The sequence below is a fragment of the Myxocyprinus asiaticus genome, chromosome 20 (assembly GCF_019703515.2).
Source record: "Myxocyprinus asiaticus isolate MX2 ecotype Aquarium Trade chromosome 20, UBuf_Myxa_2, whole genome shotgun sequence".
Taxonomy (NCBI): Eukaryota; Metazoa; Chordata; class Actinopteri; order Cypriniformes; family Catostomidae; genus Myxocyprinus; species Myxocyprinus asiaticus.
In genome coordinates this window covers 39,846,521-39,869,354 of record NC_059363.1, presented here as the reverse complement: position 1 = coordinate 39,869,354, position 22,834 = coordinate 39,846,521, and the positions used below count along the sequence as shown (strand labels likewise).

The window sequence follows — 22,834 nt, the reverse complement described above, 5'->3', positions numbered from 1 at the left end:
TTGGGTGAACTTCACAAGGAATGGACTGAGGCTGGTGTCAAGGCATCAAGAGCCACCACACACAGACGTGTCAAGGAATTTGGCTACAGTTGTCGTATTCCTCTTGTTAAGCCACTCCTGAACCACAGACAACGTCAGAGGCGTCTTACCTGGGCTAAGGAGAAGAAGAACTGGACTGTTGCCCAGTGGTCCAAAGTCCTCTTTTCAGATGAGAGCAAGTTTTGTATTTCATTTGGAAACCAAGGTCCTAGAGTCTGGAGGAAGGGTGGAGAAGCTCATAGCCCAAGTTGCTTGAAGTCCAGTGTTAAGTTTCCACAGCCTGTGATGATTTGGGGTGCAATGTCATCTGCTGGTGTTGGTCCATTGTGTTTTTTGAAAACCAAAGTCACTGCACCCATTTACCAAGAAATTTTGGAGCACTTCATGCTTCCTTCTGCTGACCAGCTTTTTAAAGATGCCGATTTCATTTTCCAGCAGGATTTGGCACCTGCCCACACTGCCAAAAGCACCAAAAGTTGGTTAAATGACCATGGTGTTGGTGTGCTTGACTGGCCAGCAAACTCACCAGACCTGAACCCCATAGAGAATCTATGGGGTATTGTCAAGAGGAAAATGAGAAACAAGAGACCAAAAAATGCAGATGAGCTGAAGGCCACTGTCAAAGAAACCTGGGCTTCCATACCACCTCAGCAGTGCCACAAACTGATCACCTCCATGCCACGCCGAATTGAGGCAGTAATTAAAGCAAAAGGAGCCCCTACCAAGTATTAAGTACATATACAGTAAATGAACATACTTTCCAGAAGGCCAACAATTCGCTAAAAATGTTTTTTTTATTGGTCTTATGATGTATTCTAATTTTTTGAGATAGTGAATTGGTGGGTTTTTGTTAAATGTGAGCCAAAATCATCACAATTAAAAGAACCAAAGACTTAAACTACTTCAGTCTGTGTGCACTGAATTTATTTAATACACGAGTTTCACAATTTGAGTTGAATTACTGAAATAAATGAACTTTTCCACGACATTCTAATTTATTGAGATGCACCTGTATATATATATATATATATATATATATATATATATATTTTTTTTTTTTTTAAGTTACTCAAGTAAATGTTTAGCCCCTCACATCCCCCCTCAACTCGAGCCCTTTGGTTTAGCTTCATGATGTGAAAAGCACAGAGTTTTTTTTTATTTTTTATGATTAACATTTTTATTGATTCCTACATCGAACACAGTAAAGCAAAACATAAATACACAGAATCGACATTTAACTCTCACTACCACCCCTCACCATCCCCAACCCCACCCCTCAACAAAATTCCAACATTGGTGCAACAATCAACCCCTGAACATCCCCCAGAACAAAAAAAAAACAGAAAAAAAGTGTGCATTAACCCCACGCAGGACAGCGCCAACCGGCATCCATCCCTCTAAACTCAAACAGTCCATGTACGCCTACGAGAGCCCCCGCAACAAATTTGCCGTCAGATTGCTCAAGTCCGGTGCTTCTATACAAATTCTGTGAGATAGAATTACACAACAGAATATAATCTATAAAACAAACTCCAGCCAATAGGCAGAATAAACACAAATAATGTGTAGATTCACCCACATAACTGTCCCGAAGGAGTGTTCCTCTACAAAGCAAGCTCCAGCCGCTAGCACAAAAAAAAAAAAAAAAAAAAAGCCATTCAGATTCCTCGGGCAGTCAAACGAATGTTCAGTGAGCTGGCCCATTCAGCTGTTACATGAGTGCAACAGATTCCCTAATCACTCCAATGTTTTGCAAGAAATATTCCACAAAACAAACTCCATCCAATAGGAGGCTGCATGTTTGTATTTATGCACAAAGAACATGCAGATTCATCCACAAACTGTCCTGAAGGAGTGTTATTCCACAAAACAAATTCCAGTTGCTAACGGAACCAGCACAAAAAGAAACAAAAAGGCCCTCAGTTTCCTCGGACAGTTAAGTGAATATTCAGCGAGTCAGGCCCACTCGGCTGCATTAAGAGCATCACACAATGAATTACTCATTCCATTGACTTTATGAAGGATATCGGTTGCTGTGGGCATGTAAATATTTTGCGGCCATCCTTACTATCTATTCTCAATTTGGCCAGGAACATCAGTGCAAAAGCAATCTTCTTTTGATGTAAGAGTTTCTTGCATTCCTTGAATCAATCACGTTTCTCTCGTCGAATTCGCAAAACCTGGGAACAAGAAAATGCTGTGGTTCTTCCAAGAAAGCCTTCCTTTACTCCTTGCCTTGTGTAACACGAGATCTTTATCGAATGATCTCAGAAATTTGGCCAGAATTGATCGGGGCCTGTCTCCCTCCGCAGATCTCCGAGCCAGAACTCTGTGAGCTCGCTCGATTTCCAGCTTATGGCCTGTTATGTCGAGCAGACTCGGGAAAAGCCCGTCTAGGAATTTCACCATATCTCGGCCTTCTTTGTTCTCAGGAATTCCAACAATTTCGGACATGGTTTTGCCGGTTACGATTCTCAAGGTCTTCCAACTTTTCCCAGATGCGCTCCAAGTCTACCTTGGACGCTAATCCATCCATTTCTCAACATCCATCACTCTTGTAACCAACTCAGTGAATTTCATCTCCATGGCAGTGATCGATCGACGTATTACAGCAAGATCCTCCAAGTCAGCAACGACCTTCGTCAGCATTGCCGACATGTTCAACAGTTGACTCTGAATCTCTTTCACCTCACTGGCCAAATTGAGTCCCGGGTTTTCGGTCTGCTGCTCAGGGGCTTCAGCTTGAGCACGTAAGTGTCTTTTCATTTCTGCAGAGCCCGAGGATTTTGAATTCTTTGACATATTGTCTTCCTAGAACAGTTATTGAACAGGGTGTATCGAATCTCACCGGTTTATGACACAAAAAGTATTAAAAACTAGCAAAGTGCGCAGAGCTCGCCGTTCACACGTCCGAAACTCGCAATGTGCCACACGACTCCGAAAAGCACAGAGTTTAATGAATATTATCCCGAATGTCAACTCGAACATTAACTTTATTGCATCAGTTTTATGATGGTGTCAGAATCATGTGAATGAGATGAAATATCGGAGAGAGAGATGACAGAAGTGTCCCTGTTTATGAAAGTGTCCATGGTGCGAGCAATTCTCATTCTGGAGCTGTACAGGGAGGGGAGCAGGCTGCCGATGATTTTCTGTGCACACAACATGCTGTTTCCACTTGCAATAATGCAGAGCCAATGCCGTGAATGATAATGCAGAGCCAACCCAAAGAGACACAGAGAATGAAATGACAGCAAATTCACAGTTTATTTATTACCGGTGTAGTCTAGGGCTAGTAACATCTCGAATTTCTCACTGAATATGCTGGATTCAGTCACGTTATGCCTTCCTTAAAGTTGTCAGAATGTTCTTTTACCATAATCAAGCTCCTAATTAGAGCTCTGTAGTAGGGTTGCACAGTAGACCAGTGCTACAGTAGTATCGCAATACTAAACTTCAAAATAATGGCAGTACCACAGTATTTTAAACGGTAGTACCATCAATATGGTAGTACTGTAAGTTATGTTATATGTGTGGTAGTAAATATAATTTTCACTAAAATCTTCATTTGAGTCAGACCTAAGTCTGCAATAACATTAAAAATGTAATCTTTTCGAGTGGCGTCCCTTTCACGCAGTGCCCTTTAAGAGCGCTAAATGCTGTTTAGAATTTGCCCCTTATATGGTATTGTTTCTTTTTTAAATGAGTTGTTTTTCCATGCTTCAAACACATACCTCTGAATCCCAGCATGTTAATTTGGCGATCGTGTCTCCTAATGGATAATATGGATTTAAGTAAAACTTTGGAGAGTGAGAAGCTTTTTAAAACACACAATTCATGTAATGAGATTTGGAATTATTTTGGGTTTTGTCTGATAAGACCGGGAAAATCCATATGCCGTTAATGTCGACAGAAATTTCAAGTCAAAGGGGGAAACACCAGCAACCTTATTAAACAGCTTCGGACACCCACTGCCTCTTCAGAATACACAAGGGTTAGTGCCACTTAATTTAACTTAAATTTTTTTATCTTAACATTTACAGATTTAATGCTTCTCTGACAAATCATATATTGCACTCATTTAATGTTTTTCCCAATTACAAATGCATGGTTTTGGTAACTTCGCAAGTTCGCACTTATGATTAGATCATGTCCCTGAGACGAGTGATCAAACCAGTGTGTGTGTGTGTAATCTGCACTCGTGCTGCTGTTTACCATGAGGGGCTAAAGCGGTTGTAATAATGAAAAAGCTGCTCAAAACAGTCTTTTTAATGTTACAATATCTTTATTTTTATGTTACCAACATTCAAATAATCACAGAAATAATGGAATAGAAGTTTAAAGCTATGCCGTTTGAACTGGCTGTTTATTTTAATTATTTTTTTAAACTAAGAATGTATTAGGTAACAAGTTATTCCATTTGAGCCTTATCCCTGTTCATCCATCAGTTATTTTTACCACTTCCGGAGCAACAAGTGGAATGACTAATTTCTAAGAACCACCTTTGCTATGACAAACTGTGTTAAGAATTAACACTATCATGTGGTATGTGATACTACTTGGTCTCGTGATACTTTAGCTGGTATAGTATCGTAAGATATGATTATGGTATCGTGACAACCCTACTCTGTAAAGTCGGCAACAAAGCAAAAAGTCAGATCAAACATTTACACACTATTTAATTTGTGTGAAGACTTTGATTTCAGCAGATCTTTCTCACATTTCAATGGCCGTTGTTTATACCGGAAGTAAGTTTACCCTGCGAGGGCACCCCTGGAAGTGAGAAACGCATAAGTGTGAAAAACACCAATTGATTGAATTAAGATTAAGCCTAAAAGGTGGGATCCTTATGATTTTTAGTTGGATTATGCACAAGGGTGATGTAGTCACCCATCCTTGTCTTGCTGAACAGCGAAAGAGGCCTTTGAAAGGGCCTGATTTCCTTCTCTCTCCCTCTGTGGAAAACATAGCTGAATGTCACACTATACTTTTCTTACAAGCCTTATGGGTGTAAGGGGAAAGTACAGTTGCATTTCTAATTTTCTCCAGGTCTGACTCAGTAATACTGGGCTGATGAACACTGGTGTCTTTTCCGTTTTCCCTGTAGTGCTTCACAACTGATTTAAAGAAAGCACTGCATGACTTGATGATGTTATGTTTTGTCATGTGATGGTTTATCCCAGCTCTGAGACTCATCAGACATGCTACACTATATTGGAATCCAGAGGTCATTTGAACAGAGGCATAAAAGTCTCGCAATGTCTCATTACCGGGCACAGCAGAGTAGGTGCATTAATAAATATGACTGGAACTACCTGTGCATTAAAGGGGACCTATTATGCAAAATTCACTTTTACATGGTGTTTGAACATAAATGTGAGTCAGCAGTGTGAGTACGCAACCACCCTACAATGTTAAAAGTCCACCCACTCCTCTTTCTTATATTTCTATTAATCTAAAACAGTGTCTCAAAATGACTGGTTTTGGTATCCACTCTAAAGTGTTGTCACTTTAGAGCAGGCCTCACCCATGACTGGTGACGGACTCAACCCTATTATCATAGATCCTCCCCTGAGTGATCTACACACAGTCCGCCATTTTTTTCCGCGCTGGAGCAGCTACAGTGAGAAGAATAATGTCATAAGTGTCATACGTGTTCTGTTGTAGGCTGTAAAAGTGAATATAAGAGTCTTCATGTACTCCCGGCATCAGAGCCACTGAAGACACAGTGGACAAGTTTTGTTTTTGAAGAAAATGTTCCCCAAAACATACCAAAATTCGTGTATGTTTGTGCAAATCATTTTTACACCGGACTGCTTTGTGAATAGGGTCAATATAAAGCAGGCTTTTCTAAATATTTGATTCTCAAGCATGGATCAGTACCGACTATTCGTGTTCCAGCTTTATACCCTGAAGATGTAAGTATCGCACTTTATATTTTGTGAATGTTTGCAAATCGCATGATGCAAGACAACCCCCTAAAATGTCATGTCTTGTTATAGCACATAGCTAACATCATTATAGTATATTTTTGTGTTGCTCATCCATTGTTGCTAAATGGCTGAAAAACACTGCGGTATTTACGGTGTCAGTCATATTGGTTCTGATTTGTTGTTGCTATAGTATCCGAAGCATGAGCTGTAAAGGCACAGCCCTCTTCCAGAAAGGGGTCGGAGAGCAGTAGCTCATTTGCATTTAAAGAGACACACACGAAAACAGCGTGTTTTTGATTCCACCCAAAAAGAGGCATTTACAACACTCCTTTGCGGCCGCCTTCCCCCTCTCTAGCGGCTGCCGCCGACCCTGTCCTCATCCTTTTACTTAAGCTGCCTCCCCGGCCGCCAGACCCTGTCCCCTTCCTGGAGATGCTTGCCTGTCTGCCGGACCCCTCCCCCTTCCTGGATCTACCTCCCTGGCTGCCTGACTCTGTCCCCTTTCTAAAATTGCTTTCCTGGCCACCAGACCCCACCCTCACCTTGGAGCCACCTCCTGGGTTTCCCCCAAACTCCCCCCTTTCGTTGGTACTACCTGCGCCCTCCAAGTCTGTCTCCTGCCCTCCTGCTTTGCCAGCCCTCCTCTGGTTTGCTCTGCCTTGGTCTTTCCCACTGGCCCCATCCTGGTCTGCCCCGCTCTGGACCGTTTCTGCCGGTCTTTCAGTTTTGTTTTGAGTGTTTTTGTTTTTGGTCACATTGGGACGCAAGGTGTTGTCCCTTAGAGAGGGGGTAGTGTCAGTATCTTGCCTTCAGTCTGGTTTCTCATTTATCCTTTAGTGACAGGATCCTGATAATTATATTTGTTGTCTCTTTTCTTCTGTTGTGTTCTCTATCTTGTTCTCTGCCCCGCATGTTTCTGTCCTTGTAATTCCCTGGCCACACCCCTTGTTTCTTTCATTATAAGTAAATTTTCTTCACCTGCCCTACTCATTTGCCCTCTTGATTTCTCCCCTCTTTATATTCCCCTTGTGTGCACTGTCCTGTGTTGGATTCTTCCTCTTGTTTACCTCCAGTTTGGTCAGGTTTTCCCTATTGGCCCAGTTCATTTTTGTTTCTATAGTTTGTTTGTTTTTATTTTGTTGTGGGATCTCTCATGGGATTTTTGGTTTACACCCTTTGAACTCTGTCTGGACATTTTTTATTTTGTTTTGCATTTGTTTTTGTATTTTTGTTCTTTGCGATTTTTTTTTTTTTTTTTTTTGCATTCGTCTGTCTGTATTTGGGTTCTTCATACACAAACCTGACTGTGTGTGTATATTGTCGTGAGAATATTGATACAGAATTCTGAGGTAAAACATCACAGTATTCTCTAAGCTATATATTTTTTTTCTCCCGATTCCAATTTTAGGAGTAAGTTCCTAAATGGCAAGAGGCCTCAATGAGGTGAAGACATGACTTACTGACTTGGATCCTGATGTGGTTGACTTGCTCACCAAGTGTCTTGGCTTCAGCAAACCTGCAAAAATTAAACAGTCAGTGTGCGGAAGTTTTATAATCTTTGTAAGAATGTATCACTTTTGAAAACATATCATGTGTGACATCAATGAATACTAATCAAACAAATTTTGTCAAAGAGGGCCCTATTTTTCTTTTTTTCAAGATGACTAACTTTGCATGAAAGCAAACAACAAGTAGAGAGTAGAGTGCTTGATTTACATTCTACAGAGATCCCCTTGTTTGATAAAAGGTAAAAGATGCTATCAAAGAATAGAGAAAATGTATTTATAGTAAATCTTAAAAACAATATTTAATAATAAAAGTAATTAATTATAAAAGTGTCTTGAGCCACTACATTTGAGCTGATTAGACTCTGATTGAGTTACCTGCAGAAAATGTTAGATCTTATACACTTTACATTATTGTAAAGTAATGTGTATTCTCTTAAACAGGGAAATCTACAGTAAATCTTTTGAGAATTATTTTGGACAACAGCATTTCTGTTGCAAATAGGGATGGGAATCATAAGGAATTTAATTACTCTGGTTCTGATTCATTTTAACAATTTTGGTTCTGATTCCTCTTAATGATTCTTTCAGTACTTTTGGATAAGAATTATCTGGAAATAAGAAATGCAGTTCATATGACATTTTCCTGCCTTAAATAGCCTGTTGCCAAATGATGAGATAATTTCATTTTTCTAAAGAGCAGATATAACAAATCAGAAATAAATGTAATACAGTTACTTTATGCATAAATGCAATCCAATAATTTATTCTAACCATCTATTAAACAAAAAATAAATCTGATATTATTATTATTATTATTATTATTATTTGTATTATTATTAAACTCATTGATTAAATTCTCATTAATTAAACTCATTAATTAAACTCATGTATATATTTAACTGCACATTGTTATATGAACAACCAGTTAGCAACTGCACTGCCTGACTGATGTCTCAAAGATCTGAAGTACAACAATAAATAAACACAGTAACGAAATTTTATTCCGTGTACGGATGTAACTGTGTCGCGATTTACGGTGTACCACGGTTTTAAAAAGAGATGGTTAACATACCGTTAACATTTATAATTTACAGTATTGCATTCACTATATTACTTTTATTTTCACTGTATTACTTTTTTTTCTAAAATCCAAGTACAGGAATGAAAGTTTCCATTGTAAATATCAGTTAAATAAAGAGTGAATCAGCTACATTTACACATCATATAAGCTTGATCAAATAAATCTCTAGATTGCAACGTGCGTCTCCTGTTTCACTGAACCGTCACTTCATTTTAAAAGCCACGCGTGCGAACTGCATGGCAGAGAGAGCACAGCGCATTGAAATATCAAAGTCTGAACCTTTATTTCTCCCTCCTTGTGACTGAAGTTGGTGTGGGAATATTTTGGTTACTTAAAAGACCCTCAAGGCACCATCAGTGTAGTTGATGTTTACCCTGTCGAAAAAAGCGTCAGATCAGGCAGGGTGTCGGGGTTGTATGTGTTTTGTTCCATGCCATGTTTGTTCCTGTCATGTGATCTTGTCATGTGGTCCCCTGGTCATGTGATTTCATGTTTCCCTCCATGTTCATGTGTCTTGTATTCATTGGTTTATTGTCTTGTTAACTCGTTATCAGTTCTAGTTTGTCGTTGGTTTAGTTTATTAGTCTTGTTATCTTGTTTATAGTTCTGTCTGTTCATTGGTTGTCTTGTTACCTATGTCTGTGTATTTAAGCCCTCATGTTTGCCATTGTCTCTTGTCAGGTATTGTTAATGTAGGTTGTTTGGATGTCAAGTCAAGTCGTTTATGTTTATGTTTTGTTATGTTTTGGTTTCACGTTTTTGGTATCACTTATATAAATAAATGCACTTGGGTTCATCACATCATCATCTTCATTGTCTGCCTGTCATTGCCTGCCAGCATCGTTACAGAATACCTGACCGACCAAAATGAACCCAGCAATCCAGCTTCTTCGTTTACACCAGAGGAATCGTCCCCTGGAGGATTATGTCACGGAGTTTTGTGGTCTTTGCTACATTGTCGATTTTAATGAGATTGCCCTCAAGGACTGTTTTCGCTTTGAACTTAATGAGCCAATCTCTTCCCTGATCTCTTCCCCTATGGAGCTAGCACCATATTTTGCCCCGGATCCTGAGTCTGCTCCATCCCATGTCACAGCAATGCCTCAGCCTGTTCCATGCCATGTCACAGCCACACCTGAGCCTGCCCCATGCCATGTCACAGCCACAACTCAGTCTACTCCATGCCAAGTCACAGCCATGCCTGAAACTGCTCCATGCCATGTCACAACCAAGTTTCAGTCTGCTCCATGCAATGTCTCAGGCTCACCTCTGGTCAACCAGCCAACACCCACATCTGCCACGTCCAACAAACCAGCATTACAAGCCTCGTCTGTCCCAGAGCCAGCATTGCAAACCTCGTCCATTCCAGAGCCATCCCTCATTGGGCTATTTGAGTTGGAATTGGTTCCCGCCCTTGTAAGCATCCTGAGTTCTCCTGATCAGCCGGTTTCCCCCAAGATACCAGTTCGATCATCACCCTCTGAGATATCCCAGACACAGAGAACTTTTGAACCTTTGACTCCGCCTAGACCCTCCAAGCCCTGGACTCCGCCTTGGCCTGTCGATCCCTCAACATCACCTCAGCTCTACGTTCCCTCGGCTCCACTGCGGTCCTTCAGCCTGTCAGCTTTACCGGGGTCCCTCGTCCCTGCAGCTCCTCCTTGTTCTGTCAGTCACCTGGCTCCACCTTGACTCTCCGATCCTCTGGCTACGCCTCGTCTCTCAGATCCTTCAGCTCCACCGGGGACCTCCATCCCTACGGCTCCGCCTCAGTCTTCCGATTCCCCCAGCTCCGCCTTGCTCCTACGAGCCTCCGGCGCCGCCTTGGTCCTCCCTGCCTCCGGCTCCACCCTGAGCACCATACTCTCCGGGTATCCAGTTCTCCATGGCTCCGTCCCTCGCGCCTCTCACAGCTCTGCCTTCCATGGCTCCACCCCTCGAGCTTCTCGTGGCTCCACCCCGGTCTCATGCTCCACGCCCTGTCTCACCAGGCCATGCCCCACACCTTGTTTCACCATGTTTCCATGTCATGCCACGTAACCACGTCAAGTCACCACGCCCCCCCCCCAGCTCCCTCTTGAACTATGTGTTTTTGTTTTGGGGCATTGGGAGCTGCCCCTAGAGGGGGGGATATATCAGGGTTGTACGTGTTTTGTTCCATGCCATGTTTGTTCCTGTCATGTGATCTTTTCATGTGGTCCCCTGGTCATGTGATTTCACGTTTCCTTCCATGTACATGTGTCTTATTTTCATTGGTTTATTGTCTTGTTAACTTGTTATCAGTTATAATTTGTCATTGGTTTAGTTTATTAGTTTTGTTATCTTGTTTATAGTTCTCTCTGTTCACTGGTTGTCTTTTTACCCATGTCTGTGTATTTAACCCCTCATGTTTGCCATTGTCTCTTGTCAGGTATTGTTAATGTACGTTGTTTGGATGTCAAGTCAAGTCGTTTATGTTTTGTTATGTTTTGGTTTCACGTTTTTGGTATCACTTATGTAAATAAATGCACTTGGGTTCTTCACATCATTGTCTTCATCATATGCCTGTCATTGCCTGCCAGCATCGTTACACAGGGAACACTTCAAACCTGAAGAGCCATATCCATGATCATCACCCCAAGGAATATTCAGAGATGAATGTAAGTGAAAATACAGTATATAGGCTCATGGTGCGAATTACGGGGGGTCTAAGAGGGCCTCAGACAGACAGGAGACCCCATAGAAAGCTAATTTTCTTCAAGGGGTCTCATTTTAAATCATGCGATTGTTTAAATACAACATTATATTTTAATGCTATAGAAGGCCTAAAATATATACATTTAATTTGACATCAAAATGTTTAAATGGGTGTGATTTTTTTTTTTTAAACCTGATCGGAGTCTGAGATAATCAAGCAGCACCCTAGAGCTGCGCTGCACCCTCGTGTGCACGGGACGGTACATGTCTTTTGCACTCTTTGTATGATGGAATTTAATAATCATCAAAGCTCAACAAGATCATCCATGAGTGCAACAAGGCATGGAACATGAACACCAGCGAAGTGGTAGGTCTACAGCATCTAAAAACTTGCAAATCAAATCAGTCAGAAACTTGTGGATGCACAAGACAATGGGACAGTGTGTCCTGAAAATGAACAGAATACAAATTCGGCTTTTATCTCGAATGTAAATCTTTATATTGTGTGAAAATATGTAAAGAGCAAAGAGATGTAGGTGCAAAACAGTAGAAAAACAAGTGATTTTAATGTTATCATAAAGATAGAGAACAAAATGGTGGGGGCTTTTTTTCCTGTTTTACCATTAATATTATATTTCAAAACAGCATAAAAAGATTCTGAATAATTTTATCCATTTCCCCTGGCATTATTTCTACTTCATTCACAAGATGTGCCTGAAGGGAAATACCTGGAAGTAGAAAAACATTTTTTTAATATAGGCCTATGTATTATCATTTATAATGTTGCTTGTGTTTCAAAAATCAGTTAGGGACAGTAACAACGAACTATAAAGATTTAAAATTTATTTATCCATCCATTAAAATGGCCCAGCATCACATCCAATCAGATGATTCGTTGCTGTATTTTTCAAATCATTTTAGCAAGGCACCTCATCACTGTGATACCGTAATTTTTGTGAAGGTTATCATACCATAAGCATTTCATACCGTTACACCCCTAATTTAGAGTTGGACATTCATAACTTGGGCATGAGCCTAAGATTAATTCAGTAACCACTCTGACTCATGTAGAAGGTTTTTTTTATTCACTATAAAGAATCGGCTCATGAGAGTAATTTTTCGGCAATTGGACTACAGTGGAAGCACTGGATGTTTTGCGCTGTAGATTCAAAAGAATCGGTTCAGTAGAGTAATTCATTCAGGAATTGACTACACTTGATGCGCTGTTTCATGCAGCAGATTCAAAAGAACCGGCCCATAAGAGTGATTCGTTCAGGAAACTCTTGGTGCGCTGCATGTTTTTACGCTCCAGATTCAATAGAGGGAAGCGCTGCCATTGAATTGTGCTGCAGAAAACACTGTCAGAGTATTTTAGTTTATTGTTCCGTCCGCATCGGCAGAAAATTGCTCATGCGAGAACCGATAACGGAAACGAAAGTTGTGAAAATTAAACAGTTACAGTATTTAAAAAAAAAATGGAACAGTTCTCATTTCCCAACCCTAATTGTAGCACACTGACCTATGTTTCAGTAAGGCGATGTTGTCTTCAAAAGCTAAACGGTCTTCATGGTCCCTCAGAAAGACTTCAAATGCCTCCTGCTGACCCACAGACAGTTCTGGTGCTGATAGGGAAGAGTGGATCATAGTTAAAGTTAAGAGACTGTTTTTTTAATCAGTTCAAGTAAACATTATCCACCATGTAATCAAATTACATTCAGTTTGATTTATTCTGATTGGTCACTTGCAACATTAGGTGGTTAAATGTGTTTCGCTGTTAACCCCAGGGAAGGTGCCGCTCTCCTCTCTAGTAATTTGGCTTCTAGTCTTAATAGTGATAGTGTTTGACTCACTGGGGCCCAGGTAAGAGAGCAGACAGACCGGCTAAACCGACCATCTGTTACATGCCTAGAGACGTCACACAGGTCACATAAACTACAACATTTAGAGACTGTATCACCTAGATATCATATAGAGACTGTGTCTGTTCCCCGAACAACCAAACACAAACCTCCCACTAAATCATTTAGAAAAAATTTGATTTAGGTCAAACTTGAAAAAAAAATTTTTTTAAGATAAACATCATATAAAGGTAGGGCTACTAAACATTAGATCTCTTTCAACCAAAGCATTAATTGTAAATTAAATGATTACAGATCATAGTTTGGATGTGCTCTGTTTGACTGAAACCTGGCTTAAACCGGATGAATATATTCGTTTAAATGACACTACTCCCCCAGGTTATTGTTGACATGAGCCTCATCTGAAGGGTCAAGGAGGAGGTGTTGCTACAATTTACAGTGACATTTTTGGTGTTACTCAGAGGACAGGATATAACTAAGTCTTTTGAACTAGTAATGCTTAATGTGACACCATCAGATATAAATAAATATCTCTGTCGTCTTTTGCCCTTGCTACAGTATATAGATCACCCGGGCCGTATTCTGATTTCCTTGGTGAATTTGCAAATTTTTTATCAGATCTAGTAGCTACTGTAGATAGAGCTTTAATTGTTGGTGACATCAACATTCACAAAGATAATGAAAATGACACATTGGGATTACAATTTATCGATATTCTCAACTCACTTGGAGTCAGACAAAATTTGGCAGCCCAACTCATCGGCATAATCATATGCTAGATTTAATTCTGCCATATGGAGTTGATGTTCATACTATAGAAATTCTACCGCAGAGTGATGACATCTCAGATCATTACTTCGTCTCTTGTTTGCTGCGATCAGCTAATGTCACTCAATCTACACCAAGCTATCATTCAGGTAAAACTATTCTTTCGACCACTAAAGATAGCTTCACTAATAATCTTCCAGAATTGTCTCACATACTCAGTAAGCCAAAAAGTCTATAAGAACTTGATGTAATAACAGAAAATATAAATACAGTCTTCTCTAGCACTCTTGATAGTGTCGCCCTCCTTCGATTAAAGAATATTAAAGAAAAAAGCCCTGCACCATGGTACAATGATCACACTCATGCTGTCAAGAGAGCAGCTTGGAAAATGGAGCGCAAGTGGAAGAATACAAAATAAGAGGTATTTCGCGGTGCGTGGAAGGATAGTGTCTGTAGCTACAGACAGGCACTAAAAGCTGCCAGATCAGCATATTTGATCAAACTCATAGAAAATATCCACAACAATCCTAGGTGTTTATTCAGTACTGTGGCTAAATTGGTTAGAAATAAAGCCTCAACTGAACCAGATATTCCATCGCAGCACAATAGTAATAACTTCATGAATTTCTTTACTGATAAAATAGAAATAATAAGAAATAAAATTGGAATTATGCAATCACCTGACACAGCACCTCAGAAAACAGTATCTCAATAATTTTCCTCATGAGCAACTTCAATCCTTCGTTGTCATAGGTCATGAAGAGCTAACAAAACGTATCAAAAATCAAAAGCCACAATATGTATGTTAAGATCCAATACCAACTAAGCTCTTAAAAGAGGTATTACCTGTAATCTCAGAACCTCTTCTTAATACTGATCGACCGATATGGGTTTTTTTAATGGCTGATATCCAGAGTGCAGGGTGGCCGATAGGCCGATACAAAGCTGATACATCACACAATTTAATATAGTAAATAACATAAACATAAAATAGCTAAAAAAAAAATTTAATAAACTCTTATTTAGCACCACATTTACTAAATTTCACTTTGTAAAAAATAATCTAAAAAAATTATATTGCATTTTAAATGGTAGATAGACAAAGTTTCTTCTGATTTCTGTTTAGTCATCAAATTTTAGTAATTTATTTGCCCATGAAGAAATAACAGTACACACAGTAGTCCCACAACCATGGATGGCATGTCCACATTAGCAACTGCATTTTATAAAAAAAATACAGAATCAAACAAATTTGACATATAGTGCATAGTGAATAAGACATTTACCTACAGCACATGTAAAGCACATTTACTTTGAAGTTGCACTCATACGCTCGTGTGGATCCAGCGAGCAACAATCTCCTGACAGTCTGGATCATCTGCTTGGATTGTCACAGACTGACAATCATGATTTTTGAATCAGAGGAACTTTTAATCCTTAAGTTTTGATTCTGGCAGATAGAATACGCGCTTCAGAGGAAGATATTAGATGAGCACTCGATGGTAAGAAAACGCTGGATTTATCATGAGGTTCATGAATTACATCTGTTTAAACAAGATATCTGCATATTTGCAGATGGTATATAATAGACATTTTATTGATAATTACCTTTTATCATTAGAAAAGAAAGTTAAAAGTGACAGGGAACTGCTGAGGAGAGACTGATAGAATACGTGCTTTAGAGGTAAATAAATGAGTGCTCCACAGGATGCTGGATCTGCTTAAGTTGTGTGAGGTTGGTTTATTACATCTGTTTAAACAAGAAATGTGCATATTTGCAGACGTTATATGATATTTTTTTTTTTATATATTTACCTTTTTATCATTAGACAAGAGAGTTAAAAGTTACAGGGAACTGTTGAGGAGAGAGAGGGATCATGAAACAGGTGAGAACTTTAACATTATGAGCTCAAACACATCTGCCGTGGCTCTGATATGCGGACCGTTTAAATTAGACTGTGTTGCACATCGGTCTATTATTGTAGTAACATGATGGCACGTAACAACAAAATGAACCGTGACTGGTCGTTTACATGTCTCAGACGCTTCACATGCAAGCAGGCGATTCTCAGATCCCTCTAGAAACAAATCGGCCAAACAGGAACATTTATCGGCCGATGCCGATTATTAAACAATTCTGAATATCAGACGATTTATTGGCCTCTGCAATATAACGGTTAACCATTATTCTTAATATTATTAACTCCTCGCTATCCTTAGGACATGTCCCAAGAAACTTTAAAATGGCAGTTTTCAAACCATTTATTAAGAAACCACGGCTTGATCCTCACGAATTGGCTAATTAAAGACCGACTTCCACTGGGAGATATTATCAGGAATCGTGGAATAAGTTTCCACTGTAATGCCAACGATACCCAACTTTATATTTCTTCTAAACCCGACGAAATATCACAATTCTCTAAATTAGCAGAGTGTATCAATGAAATCAAAGATTGGATGGCCAGACATTTCCTTCAACTCAATTCCAACAAGAAAGATGTACTAATTATTGGACCAAAAACCTCTAAAAATAAGATGCTAAAATATAATTTGACTCTCGATGGATGTACTGTTATGTTGTCTTCTACAGCGAAGAACTTATGTGTTATATTTGATACCAATCTGTCCTTTGAAAATTGAATTTCCAATGTTTGTAGAACAGCATTCTTCCACCTCAGAAATATTGCTAAATTATGACACATGCTCTCTGTTGCGGATGCCGAAAACCTAATTCATGCGTTCATGACCTCAAGACTAGATTATTGCAATGCATTACTGGGAGGATGTCCAGCAAGTTCAATAAATAAACTTCAATTGGTTTAAAATGCAGCTGCCAGAGTGCTGACTAGAACCAAGAAATATGATCTTATTAGCCCAATTTTATCGTCATTACATTGGCTACATGTTAAATTTCATATTAATTTTAAAATTCTGTTAACTACATACAAAGCTTTGAATGGTCTAGCTCCACAGTATTTAAGTGACCTTCTACCACACTATATTCCATCACATTCATTATGATCACAAAATGCTGGCCTGTTAATAGTCCCTAGAATATCAAAATCCACAAAAGGAGGTAGATCCTTTTCCTATTTGGCTCCAAAACGTTCCCTATCTGTCACTCACTCGACGTTGTGTCGATGTAGTGACACTAGTGGTCCCTATACAAAACGCTGCAACTGGCTGAAATGTGTTACGTGAACTGGCGGTGTGTGATGGGCAGACCACTGTGTGCCTCATAGCCAGCACACCAGGCTGACACGTAACATCCCCCAACACTGTTATGAGTGTCGAATGGCCCTTTGGGACAAGTCGACTACCCAAAAGATAGAGACGGGCTAGCCCAGTCATGGCCTCTTATCCCCTTTTTTTTCCACTCCCTAAAAAAGGGGGGATTATCCGACTGGGCTGACCAGGTCTAGTCAGGGGGGTGTCCCTCCCAAGGGGAGGACACCGCGGAGGGGGGTATTTAAGTGGAAACATGTCACATGGTCTTGCCGAGCTATGTCGGAAGTATGCCATGTGGAGAAGTCCCATGGTAGGTCCTACCCTATGGGGAAGGAGTTACTACAAGCATGGAGACTGGGGCAGAGGGGACTCAGGGACTGCCCAAGGAAGACTCAGTTTGCCAACAGGGAAACGAATTAGCGGAAGATATACGTCGCACGGGGTTACCTACGGGGAACTGCCACATGCGGAGCACCTACCCCAGTACAGGGCTTTAGTTAGCACGTATACTGGGCCGGCAGCGAGTCTCTCCGAAGACTCAACTGCCACAGGGCTCGGAGGAAGTCAACCAGGGAACACAGTTTGTGAACACTACTGGGAGTTAACGGCGCATGTCTTCAGCTCAGGGGAGGTGAAAGGCGCTATGTGCAAGCGATACACCTGGCCGGCTGTCCTGGACTTACCTGCTTGTGCGTGCCACTACACAGGACGAAACCAGTTCCACCCGGAGGTTGTAGAACCTCGCAAAGGTGTTGGGTGTTGCCCAGCCCGCTGCTCTGCAAATGTCTGTTAGAGAGGCACCCCTGGCCAAGGCCCAGGAGGTCGCTACACCCCAGGGCGGCACATCCTGGGCATGATATGCCTTAATTATGGCGTCAATGAGCTAGTGGGCGATCCTCTGCCTGGAGACAGCTTTCCGCTGTGCACCAAAGCAGACAAAGAGCTGCTCAGAGACTCTAAAGCACTGCGTGCAATCCAAATAGCGTAAAGCACGCACCGGACACAGCAACGTCAGGGCTGGATCTGCCTCCTCCTGGGGCAGCGCTTGCAGGTTCACCACCTGGTCCCTAAAAGGGGTCGTGGGAACCTTGGGCACATAGCCCGGTTGGGGTCTCAGGATCACGTGAGAGTAGCCCGGACCGAACTCCAGGCACATTTCGCTGACAGAGAACGCTTGCAGGTCTCCTACCCTCTAGATGGAAGTGAGTGCAGTCAGGAGGGCAGTTTTCAGGAAGAGTGCCTTAAGCTCAGCTGACTGCAAAGGCTCAAAGGGGGCTCTCTGTAGACCCTGAAGAACTACAGAGGGGTCCCATGAGGGAATGATGTGTGGTCTGGAGGGATTCAGCCTCCTGGCACCTCTCAAGAACCTGCTGATCAGGTCGTGCTTCCCTAAGGACTTACCGTCCACTGTGTCGTGGTGTGCTGCTATAGCGGTTACATACACCTTCAAGGTGGAAGGAGACAGCCGCCCTTCCCACCTCTCCTGCAGGAAGGAAAGCACCGATCTGACTGCGCATCTCTGGGGGTCTTCCCGTCGGGAAGAACACCACTAGCGAACAGACGCCACTTAAAGGCATACAGGTGCCTCTTAGGTCTTCCGCGTCCCGTCCAGGGGCCAGACATGGAGATTCCAGAGGTCTGGTCATGGGTGCCAGATGGTGCCCCGTCCCTGAGAAAGGTCCTGCCTCAGGTGAATTCGCCGGGGGGGCTGTCGCGAGGAGCGTGAGGTCCGAGGGTGGGCCAGTAGGGTGCTACCAGGATGACCTGCTCCTCGTTCTCCCTGACCTTGCACAGGGTCTGTGCAAGTAGGCTCACTGGGGGAAACGCATTTTTGCGCAGTCCATGGGGCCAGGGTGTTCCAGAGCAGGCAGTGGGAGGATTCCTGGGAGGCGAACAGGTCTACCTGTGCCTGTCCAAATCGACTCCAGATCAGCTGGACCACCTGAGGGTGGAGTCTCCACTCTCCCCTAAGGGTAACCTGCCGTGACAGCGCATCCGCTGCAGTGTTGAGGTTGCCCGGGATATGAGTGACTTGCAGCGACTTGAGATGCTGCTGACTCCAGAGGAGGAGACAGCGGGTGAGTTGTGACATACAACGGGATCGCAGACCACCTTGATGTTGACATATGCTACCGTTGCTGTGTTGGCCGAACTAACACATGCTTGCCCTGGATCAATGGCTGGAACCTCCGCAGGGCGAGCAGAATTGCCAGCAACTCGAGGCAGTTGATGTGCCAACGCAGCCGCGGGCCCGTCCATAAGCCAGCCCGTTTTAGAGGTGTCTGTCGTGACCACAACGCGCCTGGAGACCTGCTCTAGGGTAACGCCTGCCAGTAGAAACGTGAGGTCGGCCCAAGGGCTGAAGAGGCGGTGACAGATCAGCGTGATGGCCACGCAATGTGTCCCGCGGTGCCATGCCCATCTCAGGACTCGAGTCTGAAGCCAGTGCTGAAGCGGTCTCATATGCAACAACCTGAGCGGAGTGGCCACTGCTGAGGATGCCATATGCCCCAGGAGCCTCTGAAAAAATTTCAGTGGAACCGCTGTTTTCTGTTTGAGTGCCTTCAAACAAGTCAGCACTGACTGTGCACGCTCGTTCATGAGGCTCGCCATCAATGAGACTGAGTCCAACTCCGAACCGAGAAAAGAGATGCTCTGAACCAGGAGGAGCTTGCTCTTTTCCCAGTTGACCTTAAGCCCTAGTCGGCTGAGGTGCGAGAGCACCAGGTCCCTGTGTGCACACAACACATCCCGAGAGTGAGCTAGGATTAGCCAACCATCGGGATAGTTGAGGATGCGAATGCCCACTTCCCTTAGCGGGACAAGGGCTGCCTCTGTGACCTTCATGAAAACGTGAGGGAACAAGGACAGACTGAAAGGGAGGACCTTGTACTGATATGCGCGACCCTCGAATGCAAACAGCAGGAAGAGTCTGTGTCGAGGTAGAATCGAGATGTGAAGTACGCGTCCTTCAGGTCTATCGCTGCGAACCAATCTTGATGCCGGATGCTCACTAGAGTGCGTCTTTGCGGCAGCATCTAGGACGGGAGTCTGTGTAAAGCCCGGTTCAGTACTCGCAAGTCCAAGATTGGCCGCAACCCACCGCCTTTTTTCGGTACAATGAAGTAGGGGCTGTAAAAACCCTTCTTCATCTCAGCCGGAGGGACAATCTCGTCAGACGTACCGGCAGGTGGGGCCTCACGGCGGGGCAGAGCCTGAGGTGCCACACCGTGTTGTGGCCGTGCTGAGTTCAGGGACATCGAAGTACTTACCTACTTTTAATATTCTCTTCCAACTGCACGAGTTCTCCTGCTTAGGATTTTTTGATGAATGAGGCATACTGTATGATCCGACCCCTAAGAACCGCCTCCCAAGCCACACCCACAAAGGATACTGAGGATCAGTTGGTCTCCATATAAACATTAATTTCAGCCTTTAACATTTATTGGAAATCAGGATTTGGCAAAAGGGATACATTAAAGTGCCAACTATATGATTTCTTTTTCTCCGTATGTGGCAATGTAGTATATATTTTTTATATTATAGTACATTTTTTTATATAAAACAGAAAAAGTGTTTATATAGAATAGTGTGAGCATTATTTTAATCCAGGAAAATAAGGATGAGACTATAAGGTCTTCTTGACCTTGCTGAGAGAAACCTGGGCACTCAGCCATGACAGAAAAGTACTAGGGAGAGAGTACTCTTCAAAGCACTGAATGGCACAGACAACAGTTAAAGATTACCACAGTCAATAGTCAAAGTTATTGTATTATGAAAAATGTATACTTTCAAAATAAATGAATTTAAAAGGTTATTTTTAAAAATCCTGGGAAGTGTCAATGTTGCTCTAGGGGGCTTGCACACTTTTGCTTCACAATGATCAAGGACTGAGTCCATCAATAGATTAAAGTCTCCTCCCAATATTATATCATGAGGGGTGCCAGCTGTAACGTAGGTGAAGAGACGATGATGTGTGATGAACCCAAGTGCAGTTTTATTTACAAACATGATATCCAGAACCCTAACTACAAATGTGAACATATACAAAAACATTAACTACTTAATTTAACTAGACTTGACATAACATGACTTGACTATGAACTTGGCATAAACATGACTAGACTTGACTTGAACCAACATTACACAAATAAACTAGGGATGCACCGATACCACTTTTTGTCTTCCGATCCAATTCTGATATCGGAAATCTCAGTATCGGCCAATACCGATCCCGATCCGATACCAGTGTTGTTTTTTTGCATAATCGGTTTAGAATATCTTTACATTATTGTGTGGAACTAATTGGGTGTATTCTTTAATATGTAAAGTAACACAAATCTCTAACTACACATTATTTCTATATAAATGTATAGCTTATTAAGAAAAACTTTATTGTTAACTAGTATACTGGATAATGTAGCAGCAAAATTAACAGTAATTTCAGTATAAGTCATCAGTAGAAAAGAAGCCGTTTTTTGTTTTTTTGTTTTTTGGACTTTATCTGGACTTTAAAGGATTCAGATCTCTATTTTGTTCAATTTAGTTGTAAGACATCAGCTCACTTTTCATTCACACAGTTATTTTTTGGAACCCATTCAACTTAAATATTATCATAACTTGTAAACAAATGATAATAATAATAATAATATATTATAATAGTAATATATAGTAATATATATCTCAATCATGCACCTTTTGTCACGGATCCACCTGTCTCTCTCTCTCTTTCTTCCTCACTGCAGTCACAGCACTCACTCTCCCCTGAGTTCTGATTACACGCACCTGCATATCATTAGTGGCTAATCAAGGACTGCATATATACCCCGCTTTCACACACACAATTTGTCTGTTCTCATCGATAGTATCTCTGAGACTCCAGACCTTTCTACTATGTCAAACATATCCGTGTCTTCATTATTGTCTGCAAGTACACTATATTGCCAAAAGTATTCGCTCATCTGCCTTTAGACGCATATGAACTTTAGTGACATCCCATTCTTAATCCATAGGGTTTAATATGACATCGGCCCACCCTTTGCAGCTATAACAGCTTCAACTCTTCTGGGAAGGCTTTCCACAAGGTTTAGGAGTGTGTTTATGGGAATTTTTGACCATTCTTCCAAAAGCGCATTTGTGAGGTCAGACACTGATGTTGGACGAGAAGGCCTGGCTCACAGTCTTCGCTCTAATTCATCCCAAAGGTGCTCTATCGGGTTGAGGTCAGGACTCTGTGCAGGCCAGTCAAGTTCTTCCACACCAAACTCGCTCATCCATGTCTTTATGGACCTTGCTTTGTGCACTGGTGCGCAGTCATGTTGGAACAGGAAGGGGCCATCCCCAAACTGTTCCCGCAAAGTTGGGAGCATGGAATTGTCCAAAATCTCTTGGTATGCTGAAGCATTCAGAGTTCCTTTCACTGGAACTAAGGGGCCAAGCCCAGCTCCTGAAAAACAACCCCACACCATAATCCCCCCTCCACCAAACTTCACAGTTGGCACAATGCAGTCAGACAAGTACCGTTCTCCTGGCAACCACCAAACCCAGACTCGTCCATCAGATTGCCAGATGGAGAAGCGTGATTCGTCACTCCAGAGAATGCGTCTCCACTGCTCTAGAGTCCAGTGGCGGCGTGCTTTACACCACTGCATCCGACGCTTTGCATTGTACTTGGTGATGTATGGCTTGGATGCAGCTGCTCGGCCATGGAAATCCATTCCATGAAGCTCTCTATGCACTGTT

The 22,834-nt window shown here is 42.0% G+C and overlaps 1 protein-coding gene across 7 annotated transcripts in view; it reads right to left on the bottom strand.

Annotated features, from left to right (window-relative positions):
- The window catches only part of kif6 (kinesin family member 6), a 326,246-nt gene that overhangs the window by 112,821 nt on the left and 190,591 nt on the right, over positions 1 to 22,834 (bottom strand). For all 7 annotated transcript variants that reach the window (XR_007892184.1, XR_007892185.1, XM_051646212.1 and 4 more), the window contains 2 exons: positions 12,757 to 12,859; positions 7,433 to 7,488 (listed from right to left, as the gene is read on the bottom strand). Coding sequence is in view for 5 of the 7 variants with exons in the window: in XM_051646212.1 (XP_051502172.1) it covers positions 7,433 to 7,488; positions 12,757 to 12,859 (159 nt within the window). In the remaining 2 variants the exon portion in view is untranslated. The remainder of the gene's footprint in view (positions 1 to 7,432; positions 7,489 to 12,756; positions 12,860 to 22,834) is intronic.